Source organism: Aegilops tauschii, chromosome 6 (genome assembly GCF_002575655.3).
Source record: "Aegilops tauschii subsp. strangulata cultivar AL8/78 chromosome 6, Aet v6.0, whole genome shotgun sequence".
NCBI lineage: Eukaryota > Viridiplantae > Streptophyta > Magnoliopsida > Poales > Poaceae > Aegilops > Aegilops tauschii.
The window spans coordinates 217894070-217912927 of record NC_053040.3 but is presented as its reverse complement, the minus strand read 5'-3'; the positions used below and the strand labels follow the sequence as shown (position 1 = coordinate 217912927).

The following is an 18858-nucleotide window of genomic DNA, read 5'->3' as shown; positions in this document are numbered from 1 at the left end:
CTAAATTATGGGATCCGAAGAACCAACAAGTGATGGCATGTTGTGTGATCATGCACAACATGATCATGAAGGTTGAAGATGAAGATGATGTCGAATGTCTGGAATTTAAGAACATGGGCAGTTCAATGAAGATTTGATTAAGCATTTGTGGTCGATTAAAGGGGACAACTAGAACATATATACGAGTTGAATTCATGTTTCAACTATTTTATTTTAAAACTTAGTTGGGCTATAATATTTTATAGATTTGGGAAAACTTTGTTTTTGCCACTCTAGCTTTTGACCACTTTACTTTTGCCACTCTAGAATTTGACATTTCACTTTTGCCACTCTTAGTTTTTGACAATACATCATAATTGCCATTCCATGGCAAAAACAATAATTTTAGAGTGGCAATTATGATACATTGTCAAAATGTGAAGTGGCAAAAGTGAAATGAAAAATTATTGCTTTTGCCACGAAATGGCATTTGTAATGTATTGTCAGAAGCTAAGAGTGGCAAAAGTGATATGTCTAATTCTAGAGAGGCATAAGCAAAATGGGCAAAAGCTAGAGTGACAAAAACAAAGTTTTCCCATATTTATATTAGAGCTATTATCATATTTGGATATTTTCACTCATCAAAGATTTGATATGCTAGAACCACGACATTTATTTTGAAACAAAAGGAGTATCATTTTGAGTGTTGCGGAACGAAAAATTAACAAAGCAAACATTTAAAGGACGGGGTTAGATGGTCATATCCAGTGTATGGACAAATAGTGTCCATTTTGAGGGCTAGTGTTGGAGATGCCGATAGGACAAATCTAAAACTTCAATTATTTTGGAATGGAGTGATTATCTCCCTTGTTTAGAGCATCTACAACCGGACTCCTCAAATGTCCTATCAAAGAGCCCAATCGCCATCCTATCACTGTCCGGACAAGAGAGAGGAAAAAAAGCCACCCAACCAAACCCCCATTTTATCCCTATATGACTAGGTTGTCCACAAATCCCCATACAACACATTAACAGTCGCGCAAGGTGCGGACGCTCGCGCATGCCACGTCGCCCGACGTATTGTTTCTGCGGTAGTTCGTGATTGGGGAAAAGGAAAAGCGGGACTGGATTGGTTGGGTCAAGTCGTCTCGCTCAATCCAGAACTCCAGATGGGCCATGACCTAGCTGGGGTCTCTCGCACGACTCCCTCCCTTTCATATGACCAGGTTGTCCACAAATTCTCATATCCACACCAAATATGGGGATGTTCGGGCATACCTGGGCAGCCCTTCACGTAGGATGCGACCCACCCTGAACCACTTTCTCTTTTTTTTTTCTTTTATCTTTCCCTCTCCATCTCCACCGATCACATGCATTTAAGCAGATAATTTGGAAAAGGATGTAACAGACATGGTTGCATGTATACATAAATGGAGGCCCAAACGAGTGACCGGGTACGTCCGCGGATGTTTGGGGATCAAAATTAGGCAATCCTGGTTGTAGATGCTCTTACACTAGTGCCGTCTACTAGGCATTCTTCAATAACAAGTGCATGAAATACAACTATACGTTAATAAAACAACCGAATTAAATGCATCACGGCTTCCGCAGGGCTGATGCAGCTCCCATTATTACAGCCATTACAATCCCCAGGCCTGCACCAAGTGATGCACCTACTGCAGCAGCTGTGACAGATCCATCTCTTTTTCGTGTGTTCTGCTTAGCTTGACGAGACACCGCCTTCTCTCTTGCAAGCTCCAGGGACAATTTCTCACGAGCAAGCTCCTGTTCAAGCATGAGGTGTTCAGAGTTACAGCCAGTAAGAAATATACATAATGCACTCCAAAATGAGGTGATGATTCTTGTTGCATACAAACACATCGTCGAGAGCTATCCTCGTATTGGATTTTCATCCTATGGCATAGTGGAAATTTTTCATGTGGTTAAATCAGGCCAATGTGCTATTGGATTTTAAAGGAAGAACTTATTTGCTGCCAGATAAATTTAAAAAGCTCAACCCTCGAGACAGATAAGAATCATCAGATGCATTTGGTACTCCCTCCGATCCATACTTGTCTTAGATTTATTTAGATAGGATGTATCTAGACAAATCTAAGACAAGTAATACGGATTGGAGGGAGTATAGTATTGCACTCACCTCACTATCAAGCCTGATAATTTCTGCCTTATGATGTGGAATTATGTTTGTTTCCCCATTTCGCCTAAACATAAACATGCAACAAAAGAGACGTACCTCAAAAGCTGGTTCTTCATTACTCACAATCACTTGATGTAGATGCTGTTGAAGGGCAGCAACACCCTCCACATGCATAACAATGTCCTTCCTATGAAATGGTGACAACGCAAAGTTTACTGGGTGAAAAGCGGCTCTGCCGAAAGAATCCTCCTCCAAATCGCCACTGGTAGAACTGATGGGATGCAGACTATTTTTAGCACTTGGCATTAGAAATGGAGAAGAGTTGACAACCTTGGTGTTGTCAGGAGAAGCTTTATATGCTTCCATAGCTGAACTGATTAATGTGTTCTGTTCATGCGCGCTGACAGCAAATTTGTTGGTTATTGCAAGAATCCAGGGAACACAAAGAACCTTGGCTTCATCCAAAAGAAGTGAAAGAGCTGGCTGAGGTTCAGAAGAGTTGGACTGGTAATACTGCGGAATATGATGTGCTAGGTTATGCACAACAATAATTAGGTCAGTCTTCCTGCTGAGATCATGCATTCCTAACTGCAGTTCTTCTTTGAAGCGCCTAACTTCTAAAGGTAGGTCCTGTTAGAACAAAAGTTCGTAATGGTTTAATTATGTACACTCTGGGGTAATCATGGCGTAGAAGACATGAAACCACTATCATACCTACTACAACGCTCCATATATCAATCATGATAGAACTCATTGGATAAGAGCTAGAGTTAATTACATGAAAGTTGATTTGGTGATTGCTCTTACAAAAACATAAACCAGAGGCCACCAAGACAGAAATTTCTACGAGATGGAACGACTATTTGACTGTCAAATGGTGGAAATTAGTACAAGATGGAACAATTGTTTTACACAGGATGGAATAATGTACTTTTCCCTTGCACAGTACAACCAAAATTTCTTTTTATGATAATAATCCCAACCAGTTGCATGTTTCACTGTTTCAGAACCAAGTATTACACGTAAAGCAAAATAGTTCTGACTTCAAAACAATTAGCGATGTGTTAAGCTTCATGCACTAGCCAACGCAACCAAAAGTCCGAACTTATGGAAAGGGCTAGGCAATACACACATTGCTTCTAGTCTTATTCACCCCCCCCCCCCCCCCTCCCCCCTCTAGACTATACTAAACAGCCCTACAAGTCATATCAAAGTTCTCCATTAATGAATCCTTGGTAAGCTGACTCATTGCTTTGGCTTTACCGCCTAAGGAGAGTATGGCATCTAGCGAGGGAAATTATCATTGATGACTCTAACTTTGCTAGTTGGAAGCATAAGATGAGAATACCGCACGCACACATAGCTTCCTCCTGGCATCAAATCGAAGCTCGAACTCGAGCTCTATCACCATGCACACACGAGCACTCAAGCAGCCTCCCGCGGCGTCGATCCATCGACGATTGGTAGCGTAGTTTGCACCATTCGATGCCACCTAGCACGTAGATCACCTAGGCCCTTACCGTTGCTCCTATGGTCACTTGAGTTAGCCGCGGGCTAGCTCGCCTCGCTTCGGTGAAGTCCCGCCCAAGCCGATTAGATAAAATGGATTCGAGTCCCTCCTTACAGAAGAACCTAACCGCGTCAAGCGAGACTCGCTGGTTCGAATCCTAGCCGAGGTGTTTGCCCCCCCCCCCCCTTTTGATTTATTTGCAGTCACTGACACATGGGCCCTAGGGCCACATCTGACTTGCCTACGTGGCATGGATGGGTCCCACCCGTTAGTGACTCTAGCCGGCACCCCTTCGGTGATAAAAATCATCAAACCCGTAGCCCTGGCACGTGGGCCCCTATTCCACCAGTCAGCCTCATGGGCTAGCCCACACTTGCGTGACAAAATCATGTGGCCCCCCTACCGCGTCACCGCACAGTATAACACCCTTGGCCCCACCTGGCAGTCTCTGCGGCTAGTCTCTGGGTCTGTAAATTGTTCTGGGAATTATAATTCAAATAGATTTGAATTATAAATTCCAGAAACTTATATAAACTTCTCTATAATTCATATTTAATTCTCTTTAAATCAGAATAAGGCAAATAATATGTCTATTTTGATAAATAACTGTCTAGAATTCAGATATGCCATCTGCATCCATGTTTGAGCATTTTAAATTCATGTATTCATTTAAATAACATTAATGAATTTTTTATATTCATAAATTCCAAACTAATTATCCCTAGCTTACAAAATTAGGTAGAATATATCCAACTTGACCAGAAAAAAGTGTAGATTTTTAATATAGAATTATGAGGCATGTTAATCATTTCCAAAATTACGTTTAGGGTTCAACCATAATTAAAGCCTTTCTTTTAATATGGAGTTTGTTAGGAAGTGCTATATTTGTGGTTCTACTCCATTTAATTTGACTAGTCTAGCCTTAGTTTAACAGAAACACAATCATATGCCATGCTAACCACATTTAAAATTGTTTAGCTGATACAAGTTAACACCTAAGTTAAATGTGGAGTTTAGTTCAATTGCATCTTAGTTACAAATCATACTTCACTTCACTTGTTTAATAATTGAATTGGATCTTTCAAGCATCAACACTTGCCATGTCATGCATTGCATATCATGAGCATGCTCGATCTTCCGCGTGCTAGTAAAATGTATCCTTTGCGCTTTCCTAGAGTTTCTGCTTCTTCTCGGTTAGGATCCGAAGATGTTGTGAGGAACGATGCAAGGTCTGAGAATGTACCAAGCATGGCTTCCAAGGAAGCAAAACCTCCTTGTCCATTCCCAACACATTCTATTGGTTTCTCCCTTGTTTTTGCATTAGTATAAATAACGATGATGTAGTGAGCCTTCTTTACCTATCCATTGCATGGCCTGATAATTATCACCCTTATCTTGCCTTTACTTCCATTCTCAACATGACTATGCCTGCTTGTAATATTGCAAGGCAGTGTTATGTTTGCGGTTAGATAGGTGAGCAGAGTAGTTGATCTAACGCTCCTTTCCCTTGTATACGCTCTCTTACCTCATCTTTGATAAACGAAAGTTATAGCGTGTCTCCATAGGATGCTAATGTCTGTTGCCGCTTGAAACCATATACCCCTTTTCCCATGAGTGTTGCATGTGTAGATACATCTGATGTAAGTCTTGCGAGCACAGTTGAGTACTCACCTTGCTTTATTTACTCTTTTGACCCAGATGTTGCAAATTAGATAGTAGCATTTGGGAGCAGGTAAATCTCTTGGTGTAGGACGACGTTAGCTATGGTTATCCCCCAGACAGTGGCCTAGGCAGGGATATGGAGGCCATTTGCTTTTCTTTAAGCCTTCTTAAGGCATTTGCTATGCTTTACCTGCCTAAAGTATATTCCGCTGCTTCCATCGTGAGATGTATCTTGGTCATGAGACCTTTGTATTGTGTTCGTTTGTTAAATTTGAATCTTAGGAGTTGTTGTGCATATATGTTGTTGTGGGTCTGTTATGCAAATGTGTTGTGATACCTACCGTTCAACCCACATGGTGTGTATGTTGTAACATGCACGTTGTGTTTCGTGGGCGTCCTGGGTCGATACTATGCGGATGCTAGTGAAGGTTCTAGATCTGGAAAGTGCCGCTCCTAGGGCTTTACAATCATGATCCACAAAGCTTCAAGCGGAAGGAGAAGGTGACAACAAGTCAAGATGAGGTGGTCCTACCAAAGAGAAGCCTAAATGGGTTTCTAAGTGGTCCTACCAAAGATCGCCATCAAGATGATGTGGGTCCATGGATTATGAGTCTAAGGAGTAGTCAAGACTAGTCTAGAGTCTCAACTCCAGGGCCGACTACACTTTAGTATCAACCAGTCTATGAGTCGCAACTTCAGTGTCAACTAGTGTCGATTAGTCATGCTTAGTCTATAGTCTCAACCTCAGAACGACTCGGCGACTCATTGACTCGTAAAGTGGGTCCCTGATAAGAACTATAAGTGTTCTTTAGGGTGACTCCGCCAATGATATTGAAGACCAATCTTTTCATGGAAACAAGTTAGTGCTGCCCCATTCACATCATAAGCACTACTTCAAGGAGTCAAAACCCTTGTTACCAGCCAATGGGACAAGGTAACCCAATGCATCCAAAGCCAACATCCCTTGTGATCTTGTTGTCCCTTGTGTTTATAATGATGTATGAATTGAAAATGCATATCAAGAAAAAAAATCCCCAACTCCTTGATGGTTACCACAAGTCTTCATCAACCTTGGAAAAGTTTGTCCCCAACTCCATGATGGATACTACAAAGTCTCCGTCAACTTTGCACAAACACTACAAGTCCGACTACATGAATACATCAACAACAACCCCAATGTAAGTTTATCCTTTGCGAAGGGATGTCACACTTAGGGTTCATTGTCTGAACATCCGGTCGCCCGGTTCAATAAGTAAAAAATAGGTTTTTATGCACGACGGGTCAAATAGAAGGTTTTCTTTCAATTGAAAGAACCCCAAGTGAGGTGTGTTGGTTACTAGGCCGTTTTTACACTCCGACCCGTTGCCTAGCAGCATGGTAAAAATTGATTTCGGCCAATACCAATAGCAAAACGAAGCCGATCTTTTTTTTGAGGAATCAGCGGGGAGGGGGGGCATACCAAAACGAAGCCGGTCTTTTTTTTGAGAAATCAGCGCGGGGAGGGGGGGTCCCCACCTGAATATACTGCTCAAGTAGTAAAACAGCTGAAGCTGATTACAAAGTTCGGAACTACATACACACGCAAGCATGTGAGAAGAGAAAGGAACGCCACAAGGAAGCGTCCTCCCTGTCATTAGCCTTACAAATTCTATGAGACCAAAGGTAAAGATCATTAATCATAAGTCTGAGTGAGGTGGAGGAATGAGTGTCCACATGATGAAAAGCTTTAGCGTTCCGGGTGTTGGATGTGTATAGTCCTCTTTCTGTATATCCCCATTGTATAAGGGGTTCCCTGCACTTTACCACACATGTATATGTATTGGCCTATGGCCCTCGGTGAATACTAGTTGCTGTTTATCTAACATGGTACCAGATGCTAGGTTAGCCTCTCCCCCGCACGATGCAACTCCGTGCGTGCTCCATCCTCGTCGCCGCCGCTGCTAGGCTCTGTCCCTAGTCTCCGGCCATCGTCTGCTTCGCCTCGTCCTCGTCAGGACCGTCGTCCTGCTGTTCCGTCTCCTCTCGAGCAGGCTCGGCTGCAGCTCGAGGCCCGGCCGTGCTAGGCCTCGTCAGCCACCTCGTCACCTTGTCAGGCCTCCTCTGCTTCTCCCGTCAGCCCGAGGCCGGCCGTGCTGAGGCCCCCCCCCCCCCCAGCGCCTCCACCACCTCGTCCCCTCTCTATTCCGCCGCCCGGTCATCCTCTGACTCCGGCAGGTTGCCTCTGCCTCCTGGCTCCCTGGCCACGGTTGCTCTCTGTGGCCTCACTCACTTCCTGGTTCGAGCGATCCCCTCGATCCAGATTGAGTTGAGGGTCCGTTGACCAAAAAAAAAAAAGATTAGCAGACAGGAGACTTTCTCATGTCTTCTTCGGGCTATGTCGCTGTCCCTCGGTGCTCGGTGATCTTCGATGGCACCAACTATGCTGAATTTGCGGGTTCCATGCGTATCCACATGCGCAGCCTTCTGCTGTGGGGCGTCCTCTCTGGCGAGGTACCCTGTCCGCCCTGCCCTGTTGCTTCGGTGGCTCCTACCCCGCCGGTTCCGCCGGTGCTTGCTGCTGATGCTTCTCAGGCTGATCGGGATGCAGCAAAGGCTCTTGATGATGCTGCAGTTGATGCTTATGATCAACAGGTATCCACCTATTCTGATGCTCTTTCCGTCTACCGGGATGATCTGTCTGCTTACACTCAGTGGTGCAATGATGATGCTCGAGCTACTGTTGTTCTCACTACGAGTGTCCTCCCTCAATTTGCTTTGGAGTTCATGGGCCTTGGCACTCTTGCAGCAATGTGGTCTTATCTTTGTCAGCGCTATCAACCCTCTGGCGATGCTCTATACCTATCTGTGGTGCGTCAGGAGCATGCTCTTCAGTAGGGTGACTCTTCTGTTGATGAGTTCTATTCACAGTGCTCTGCCACCTGGCATCAACTTTACTCTCTCCGAACAGTTGTTTGTGAAGCTTGCCGTTGCTGTCAGACTACGCGGTCTGACTTGGAGTTTCAGAGGGTTCATGAGTTCTTATCTCGTCTCCGCTCTGAGTTTGAGCCCCGACGTGCTCACTTGCTTGCTCGTGGTCGTGTTAGTATCTCGGAGGTGCTTGCCGAGCTTCGTGCTGAGGAGACCCGCCTTCGGTCTGCGGGGTTGCTGGTGGTTCCGTTTGTGTTGGCTGCTCGGGCTCCTGTGTCGTCTGCTCGGCTCACAGCTCCACCGCTCCTACCTACACCTTCAGGGGGGGTCGCCCTCCTTATGCTGAGAGGGGCCGGTCGCGCCGTGACACCTTCTATGGCTACTGCTCTCGGCCAGGTCACCCAGAGTCTGATTGCCGTGAGAAGAAGCGAGACCAGAGGCGCTCCTCTTCCAGTGAGACTCCTGGATCTTCCTCGACTCACTGACCAGGACATTGTGAGGCTCAAGCGTCTCTTGGCTTCCTCAGGCTCTTCGTCGACCGGTTCCGCTGCTGCTGTGAATGCAACAACCCCTCCATCACCTCGACACCAACACCGTCAGGTACATCTTCGTGGGTTTTGGATTCTGGAGCTTCCTTTCACATGTCTTCTGATTCGTCAGCATTGTCTTCTCTTCGACCTCTTGATACTCCTGTTAATGTTCTTACTGCCGATGGCACATCTCTTCCTGTTGCTAGTCGTGGCATTCTTTCCACTCCGTCCTTTTCTGTTCCTAGTGCTTCACATGTTCCTCGCCTTGCCATGAATCTTTTTTCCGCTGCCCAACTTACTGATTCTGGTTGTCGTGTCATTCTTGATACCGACTCTTGCTCCATTCAGGATCGTCGCACCAAGGCTTTGGTTGGTGCTGGCCCCTGGCGCCGTGAGTCAGAGGGCCTTTGGGAGGTTGACTGGCTTTGTGTTCCTTCCGCTGCCACCACTTCTGCCAGCTCTCATGCTCTTACTGCCTCCTCGTCTGCATCTTTCCAGCAGTGGCATCATTGTCTTGGTCACATCTGTGGCTCTCGCCTACCATCATTAGTGCGTCAGGGTCTCTTGGGGTCTGTATCTGGAGATGTTCCTTTACATTGTAATGGTTGTAGACTTGGCAAACAGACCCAGTTACCTTATCCTACCAATGAGTCGGTATCTCAGCGTCCATTTGACTTAGTTCATTCTGATGTCTGGGGTCCTGCTCCCTTTGATTCGAAAGGTGGTCATCGCTACTATGTTTTGTTTATTGATGATTTCTCTCGCTACACTTGGCTTTACTTCATGAAATCTCATAGCGAGGTTCTCTCTATATACAAACGATTTGCTGCCATGGTTCACACCCAGTTTTCCACGCCTATTCGTACCTTTCATGCTGACTCCGCTGGCGAGTTTATCTCCCAGTTGTTGCGTGGTTTTCTCGCGGAACAGGGTACTCTTGCCCAGTTCTCATGTCCTGATGCTCATTCTTAGAATGGCGTTGCAGAACGTAAGCATCGTCATCTGCTTGAGACGTCTCGTGCGCTGATGATTGTTGCTTCCCTTCCACCCCATTTTTGGGCTGAGGTTGTTTCTGCATCCACCTATCTCATCAACATTCAGCCATCGACTGCCCTGCAGGGTGGTATTCCTATGAAGTGTCTCACTGGTCGTTCTCCTGACTACTCAGCTCTTCGTATGTTTGGATGTGTGTGCTATGTCCTTCTTGCCCCCCGAGAACGCACCAAACTGACTGCTCAGTCGGTTGAGTGTGTTTTCCTTGGCTACAGTGATGAGCACAAGGGCTATCGTTGTTGGGATCATGTTGGTCGTCGCTTGCGCATCTCGCGTGATGTGACTTTTGACGAGTCTCGCTCTTACTACCCACGTCCTTCTTCCTCGAGCTTCTCTGTGGACGATATTTCCTTTCTTCTCCTTCCTGATACACCCTGCTATGTGCCTCTTGTGTCACCTCTTCCTCCAGCACCTCTCATTCATTCTCATTCACAACCGACAGCATCTTCCTCATCCTCCTTCTCCACCTCTCCACCATCATCTCCAGTCCGTCGCCCTCTCTCACCGTTTCCTCTCCACTATACTCGCCGCCCTCGTACTGAGGATGCTTCCCCTGACGCGCCTTCCACCTCTGGTGCACCTCCCTTCACGCCTCCCCCGGTTCATAACCTCCGTGATCGACCTCGCCCCTCGCCTGATCGCTATTCTCCTGATCGGTACGGTCTCTCCGTTATTGCTAAGCCCACTTCCTATCGGACTACCATGACTCAGCCTGAATGGCAGCTTGCGATGGCCGAAGAGCTTGCTGCTCTTGAGCGCTCTGGCACATGGGATCTGGTTTCCCTCCCTTCCGGTCTTCGTCCCATCACCTACAAGTGGGTCTACAAGATTAAGACTCACTCCGATGGTTCTCTTGAGCGCTACAAAGCTCGTCTTGTGGCCCGTGGTTTTCAGCAGGAGCAGGGACGCGATTATGATGAGACATTCGCTCATGTGGCCCACATGACCACTGTCCGCACTCCTTGTTGTGGCTTCTATTCGTCATTGGTCTATCTCTCAACTTGATGTCCAGAACACATTTCTCAATGGCGAGTTGCGTGAGGAGGTGTATATGCAGCCACCACCGGGGTACTATGCTCCTGATGGTATGGTCGGTAGACTTCGCCGCTCCCTCTATGGTCTCAAACAGGCCCCTCGTGCTTGGTTCGAGTGCTTCTCCTCTGTAGTGACAGCCGCTGGTTTCTTGCCCAGTGATCATGATCCCGCGTTGTTTGTTCACACGTCTCCTCGTGGTCAGGCTCTTCTCCTTCTCTATGTTGATGATATGATCATCACTGGTGACTGACTCTGACTACATTGCCTTTGTTAAGGCTCGCCTCCGCGACCAGTTCCTCATGACTGATCTTGGTCCACCTCGCTATTTTCTTGGGATTGAGATCTCCTCGACCTTTGATGGCTTCTACATCTCCCAGGAAAAATATATTCAGGATCTTCTTGCTCGCGCTGCTCTCGGTGATGAGCGCATAGTTGTAACTCCTATGGAGCTCAACGTTCAGCTTTGTGCTTCTGATGGTGACCCTCTTCCTAATCCCACTCGCTATCGTCACCTCGTTGGCAGCCTTGTCTATCTTGCTGTTACGCGTCCTGACATCTCCTATCCTGTCCACATCCTGAGTCAGTTTGTTTCATCCCCCACCTCTGTCCACTATAGTCATCTCCTCCGTGTTCTACGATATCTTCATGGCACGATCTCTCATCGCCTTTTCTTTCCCCGCTCCAGCTCTCTTGAGCTCTAGGCCTACTCTGATGCTACCTGGGCTAGTCATCCCTCTGATCGACGCTCGTTGTCTGCTTACTGTGTCTTTCTTGGTGGCTCTCTCATTGCCTGGAAGACAAAGAAACAGACTGCAGTTTCTCGCTCGAGTACAGAGGCTGAGTTGCGAGCCATGGCTATGTTGACGGATGAGGTGATCTGGTTACGATGGTTACTTGAGGATTTTGGTGTGTCTGCTACTACCTCGACTCCCTTACTATCAGACAGTACCGGTGCTATCAGTATTGCATGTGACCCGGTGAAGCATGAGCTCACCAAGCATATCGGTGTGGATGCCCACTTTGTGCGTGCTGCTGTGCAGGATCAGACTCTCGCTCTTCACTATGTGCCTTCTGAGTTACAGTTGGCGGATTTTGTCACGAAGGCACAAACTCGAGCACAGCATGGCTTCTTTCTCTCCAAACTCAGTGTTGTTGACCCACCATGAGTTTGAGGGGGGGTGTTAGATGTGTATAGTCATCTTTCTGTATATCCCCATTGTATAAGGGGTTCCCTGCACTTTACCACACATGTATATGTATTGGCCTATGGCCCTCAGTGAATACCAGTTGCTGTTTATCTAACACCGGGCACCCCAAATCTTCCATGATATTAGAAGAAGAATGAATGGCCAGATAGTTTGTGGCGGAAAATGAGACCCTTCAATGACCTGCCATAAGATTAAAAGAAGAACAAAACTGACTTGACTGGCGAGAGAAAAGCATCACCTGTCTGCAAAAAGCAAGACTACTTCTAGAGCCTACACGACAGCCATAGTGTGCTGGAAGACGGCGGCGGCAGCATCAATCAAAGGAAGTGACAAGGACGGGTCTTGGAAGAACATACATGATCCGGACGAAGTTTCGAGGCAATCGACGGCACGGGATGATGTGGCATGCGGTGTGATTGCTTACCCAACACGTATAATCAAGATAGATTGATGCAATCAGTAGATGGCGAGGATCATAGCGGACTAGTGGTGTGGCGGACGTGATAGATTGAAGCGCGGCGAGGGTAACATATCCGATACAGGCAGGCTTTCAAATTTCAAACTAGCTAATAGTTAAGATCAATAACTAATATCCGAGATTTTACGGGTGGAGAACACGTTGTTGTCTGCTGTGATACCGGAGGACCAAACAAGTTCCAATTCTGTTATTTCAACTACACCAAATGATCTTTCCAGATTTGAACTGGGGATAAAGGATTTGCAGTCCCCTGCCTTACCGGGAGGTTTTAAGGGTTTTATTTGCCATAAAACCAGGTGGGTTAGTTGACTGTGACAAAATAAAGCATGGGTGTGCGATAAAAATCGCTCATGGGGATAGGGGTGGCGACGGAAGAGCGCAACAGGGAACATTATTTTCTTTTTAAGTAGGAGAGAAGATTAAGAAGGGAGATAGGTTTGCACATATGATTATCCAAGTACTAAATCTATATGTTTAAACATAACTTATAGTAGTCAAACTACTTATCTCCAAAACAACAGGACCAACAGTCAATTTAACTTTGGACACCGTGAAAGATCAAGAATGTCAAGTAAACAAAACCAGAGGTAGTTATTATCAAATATATGGCTTTCACAATACTGTATAGAATTGCATTCTCCCCGCAAAAAAGAAAAGGTATAGAATTGCATTCTAAAACTGGTGAGCAAAGAGCAAAAAATAACAACATTACCTGCAACTTCACTGTTGCCGAATCTAAGTAGCACAATCCATTTGATACTGCCTTGCCATGCAAGTCTACATGTATGCACTCAAGGACTGCATTGTTTCTTTCTTTAAGTTGCCCTAACATTGCTTTTATTAAGGAAGTTTTACCCGCACCCTACATGCATAAATATACGTCCAAGTTTAGTATTTCCATGGAACATAAGAAAATAATCACACTCCCAAAGATATGGAAGTACCTCTAGTCCAAGCAATCGCACTCTCCGGGTCCTAACATAGACCTCTTTACATATTGTTACAAAATCACTTGTACCATATATAATAACTTCATTCAAACCCTTGCAACAACCTTTATCTTCAAAGGGCTCAACTCCATAATCTGGATTCATAGCACCTGTGACCACAGGAACCATAAAGTCCTCACTAGTGTAATTTGGAGGCTGCTTTAGTGGACGTCCAACTAAAATCCGCATTTTTTGCAATGTAGGTTGCACCTCCTGATCCAATGAATATGATGTCGTTGATGGTAGGGTTTCAATGGCCGTTGAATACCTGCATATGGATACTTTTGATTAAACAAGGGAATACATGCAAACTACTAAGAAATTGGCACGCCCTAAAAGCACAATCTGAAAGAACAAAACTTTTTTCACAGGGGAACTTATTGATCAAGTACAGCATGCAGACATAGAAAATGTTTCTTCAACAAAACATCATTGTTATGCAACCATAATTATATGATTTGCAGTTAATGATTAGGAATAGGGTTCAGAATCCACAACAACAAAGAATATTATTCTAGAATATATCCATATAGAAGATGTATTTGCAGATAGCATGTATAGTTTTACCAAGAGGCATTCTTATGCTGCAAACCATACCCAATTAAAATGTTGAAGATATTTGATACTCCATAGTTGTTTTTCAGCTAAGAGATGAAGCAACATATTGGCTATGTGAACTACTAACAAAGTTACAGTTACTTTTGGGTGCTAAATGTTACATGTGATGTTCCAACTTCTTAAAAAGGTATATAAAACAATAAGGATGCATTTAATGTTTGGTTAATGACTGGATTGGTCCCTCATTTTTGCTCTTGAAGTTTAAAAACGGACATTTTGGTCTGTAAGTCAAAGACACCACTGGGGTGACATGTCAATGCTCTGTCAGCACCGTTTCTCTCTCAGATCCCTCCCCTGTCAATAGTCACACAGGAAAAGGCCAATTTGCCCCTTTCTCTAGGCTCTACGTTGCGACATTCTTGAAACGCATCATTAATTTTTTATCAGGGAATTTGAATGTTCCATGTATCAACTAAGGATCAAGCACGAAACAGCTCAAGAAAACATCAAAAAAAGATGCAGATCAAGCAATGAATCAACAACCTTAAGGAGAGCCCGACATGGCATGAACACGCTGTGAGACATGCCATCAGATGGATGTCCTTCATCGGTTGTTAAGCCTCAAAGGACTAGCATGCCCATTTTAAACTTCAGGGACCAAACTGGTATAATTTGGTGATTATCACTTTAATGTTTGACTGATTCCTTACCTGTCATTCTTTCTTATACAAATCATGCTGGTTTTGCCCCCATTCGATACCGAGTTAGTTGATTGCTAGTTTCCAATAACTTGCATTCAGAGTATTATGACGTTAACATTCTTTTTAGCTTAAAAAATGGTGTATCATAAGATGCAAGGCAACACAGTTCTAGAAGAACATGTGAAAAAAGCATATAGGAAAAAACCAACTGCAAGTCTACAATGCTTGATCAAGTAAAATCGATTCTGCTGAGCTCATAAACTTGTACAGATCTGGCCCAGGCCAAAACATACCAGCTTCCATTTATCTGAGCCTGGAAAAGCGTGCACATATGCAGACCGTGTCCAATTATATCTACTTTCAGCAGTTCAGCACTTTTGCCACCAGGAAGGCCAGTCCATCCAAGAGGAAGAATAGAAGTCGCAGTTCTAATGGCAGGAGGCTCCACAATGTGACCAAGTTCAACAGAATCAGTAGCTGTCAGACCAAGTAGCTGTTGTAGATGCGAAAATTGTTGTAGTTGCTCGATGCCCGTAAATAGGGGGGCATTTGCACACATGCACACATGATACATTCTGCATAAAGTCATACAGATGACAACTTTTAGTGCTGAGTGGTCTTTTGAGAGCAATAACTCTGACTAAAAATGCAGATAAACAAATGCTTCCCATGCTACACCAGAAATCCTAACCAAGGAAAGCTAAATTTGAAAAGGTGAACCCATTGTTGCGAAGATAATAATATCAGCTTTGAAATCTTATCCGACTAAATTAATGCAATGAATGAGTTTTTGACCGCATGTGCTAAGCTAAACATAGTTTCAGACTTAGTTGATACAAGGAACGTTCATTGTTTACACTGACCATCAATCCTAATTATCATTATTTTGCCACTAGTCTTGGCAGACCTACTTATCATTATTTTGCCTACAAACTGTGTGGAATAAAGAATACTTTATACAGCCCTTTATGAGAAACAAAGGCTTCCAGCAGAAAGAAGATATGAAATGATGCACATTTCCTTTGTTGTCTTCCAAAATATTAATCCCTTCACAAAAAAGAATTGTCCTCCTTTTTCCTTTTTCTTCTAAAAACCATGTATGGCTTCGAGTTGGCTAATGAGTGATGAAAGTTTTGGGTGATAATTTGTACTTGTTGAACACAATCAAAAATCTTACTTTTGGAAGCGGGCTCTGTAGGATTTCATCGAGTGTGACTGAAGACGCTCTCTTAACTCCATTATAACAGACTGCACCTGCAAATGCCTTTGCCATAACAGAGCAACAGAAATGAGTAGATCCAATATGACAATATGTCAGACGATAAGACAAACTATACATGTTAGACCCTCAAATGCAAAGCGTATGCAATAGCATTGCATTTGAAAAAGTGTAACACTGGAAAAAAATGATAATCCAAAATCGGCGTCTTGAGAATGTCGTGGTAGCATGAAAAGTCATCAAAACCTGTTGAGTCAAGCTAAAGGAGATAACAAAGAAGATGGTGCATCAGAGGAAGACACCACATCAGTAGAAGATACAAGATAAGTATCAAAAAGAAGAAGGGTTGTCAAAAGAAGATGGCACCTCAAGAGAATGAAGCATTGTGCACAAAATCATAGCCCAAGAAAACCGGCGGCAAAAGAAGCTCGGCGGCAAGAGAATGGTTGTAGATCAACAATGCAAAAAGCGGCCACAAAAATCCAATATAAAGGACAAGGACCAAAAATAGGCTGACGGACAAAGGTATGGTGGACTTGCATGGCATGAGAAAAACGGAAGAGCAACGGACTTGATGGACGCAGCGAAAAATATAGAGATTTAGAAGCTAGGGAGCACACACTGAGAAAGTGCAAGCCATCATGGATGCAAGAGTGGAAGCCGATAGATAAGGCGGTGTAGCATGACAAGTATCATCTGCAGAGGCAGACGGAGGAGACGAGGTAACATGCAGACAAGCACCAAGCGCCAAGGGAAGGCGTGTGTACGATGCGTAGTCCATGAAAAGCACGAGAGACGACGTAGAGCAATGATCACCATGTGCAGAGGTCGCAAGAGGAGTCGCTGAAGTGTGACCTATAGAAGTAGGTGTAGAGCAATCATCACCACCGACGAAAATCATGAGAAATCGCTGGAGAGTGACCAGCACAGCCTGCAAAAGACGCCGAAGGGAACAACATCACATGCGGACGAGCAGTAAGCACCGAGAGACGATGAATGTGTGAGATTGGGTCAATGTAAGAAACACCATCAAGAGGCAGCGGGCATCAAGGGACATGCGTACTCAACGAGAACATTTTTTTTTTGTCTTTTTTTTGCTCTCTTTTTTCTTTCACTCTTTTTTTTCAATGGAGTGTGGTGATGAAACAAGACAACCAAACCAAAATCCAGCAGCCACACGTAATAGTCTTTGACCTTGTAGCAGCAGGAATCAACCAGGAGCAGCCCAAGTGCTAAGCAGCCAGCGCCAGCACTTGGCCACGATGAGCAGGAACAAGCACACGGCAGGCAACCAGCAGCAGAAGAGAGAGGTGCGTGACTGCAGAAGGCAAGCAGGCAGAACCGTGTGCTAGCAGCAGCAACCGGGGTAAGCCGTGCGACGCAACAGAAGGTGGCTGGGGCCGCGCCATCCAGGAGGTGACGGGAGCGCTGACCAGGGGTGGTGGAGACGCTGGCCAGGGGATGGCTCATGTTTTGGCGGAACACGCAGGCCACGCTGGCGGACGTTGGACAATGGCGGCAATGAAGCAGATCGGGATGGATGGGCCATTGACCTGGAGGCCCGGTCTGATCTGGATCGAGGGCGGAGTCGCCGGATCGGGGCGTTTGACCTTTAGGCTAGGCCCGACCTGAGTCGAGGTCATGATACCATGTTATGGATGCAACTTATCTCTGTTGCATAGCCCATGGGGCGTATATATATTACATAAGACTTGGGGTACAAGGAAAGGAAACATAGCCTAATAGGATTCCTAGATCTAATACTAATACTCCTTCACAATTCTAAGGTTGAGGCAATTTGAGAATGGCCCAACTCTGAAGACCATTTCTGAGGTAATAAGTTTTCATGGCCCTACAACCTTTTATAGGCGATTTGTGAAGAATTTCAGCAATATCAAGGCACCAATTACCGAGTGCTTGAAGAAAGGAAAGTTTCAATGGACAGAAGCAGCTGAAGCTAGAGATCAAGCAAAAACTCTCACAAGCTCCTGTTTTGGTGCTACCTGATTTCAACTAGACTTTTCAGTTGGAGTGTGATGCAAGTGAAGTAGGCATTTGAGCTGTTTTATCTCAAGAAAGGAAGCCCATTGCTTTCTTCAGTGAAAAGTTAAGCCAATCATGGCTGAAATGGAGCACTTGTCAGCAAGAACTGTATGTTGTTTCAGAGCTTTAAAACCTTGGGGAGTCAATTTACTGCCTAAAAAGTTCATTGTTTACACTGACCATCAATCCTTAAAGCATTTTAGAAATCAAAAGCATGCCGATCACATGCTTGCAAGATGGGCAGCATATTTGGAGAGGTTTAACTATCTCATTGTGCATAAATCTGGAGCAACCAAGCGAGAAACGATGCTTTGAGTTGTCGTGCATGTCTCTTGACTTCTTTTGAGGGCCAGACATCCGGTACCTGCCCGAGTGCAGAGACTAGGGTTTCAGCCCATGTATCCCCATTTACCCCCTAGACTACATATACCATACCCCTTGGACGAATTAGGGTTGAACTTCCAGGTATGGACCAAATAAAGGAGTTGTATGAGGACGATGAAAACTTTGGCCATGTTCGGGTACAGCACAACAGTGGCCAGCCATTAGGTGATGACTACCTGGTGCAAGTTGGCTATCTCTTCAAAAATGATCGTTTGTACATCCCAAGAAGTTAGCTCCATTCAAGTGATCTTAGTGGCCATGTTGGACGTGACAAGACTATTGCTAACCTAGAGGCTCGTTATTATTTGACAGAACTAAAGAGAGATGCTGGAAAATTTGTTCAATGGTGCCCCATATGTCAAACCTGCAAAGGCCAAGTCCTAAACACAAAGTTATACATGCCTTTGCATGTTCCTGTTGCTCCATGGGAGGATATTTCTATGG

The 18858-nt window shown here is 44.9% G+C and overlaps 1 protein-coding gene across 4 annotated transcripts in view; it reads right to left on the bottom strand.

Annotated features, from left to right (window-relative positions):
- Window positions 1-1367: 1367 nt before the first annotated feature.
- Window positions 1368-18858, bottom strand: part of LOC109734386 (uncharacterized) — a 36557-nt gene continuing 19066 nt past the window's right edge. For 3 of the 4 annotated variants that reach the window (XM_020293590.4, XM_045229867.2, XM_045229866.2), the window contains 6 exons: window positions 15946-16022; window positions 15062-15343; window positions 13465-13777; window positions 13233-13382; window positions 2234-2767; window positions 1368-1764 (listed from right to left, as the gene is read on the bottom strand). In XM_020293590.4, the coding sequence (XP_020149179.1) occupies window positions 1576-1764; window positions 2234-2767; window positions 13233-13382; window positions 13465-13777; window positions 15062-15343; window positions 15946-16022 (1545 nt within the window). In that variant the 3' untranslated portion in view covers window positions 1368-1575. The remainder of the gene's footprint in view (window positions 1765-2233; window positions 2768-13232; window positions 13383-13464; window positions 13778-15061; window positions 15344-15945; window positions 16023-18858) is intronic. The other variant, XM_020293594.4, reaches the window with a different exon arrangement.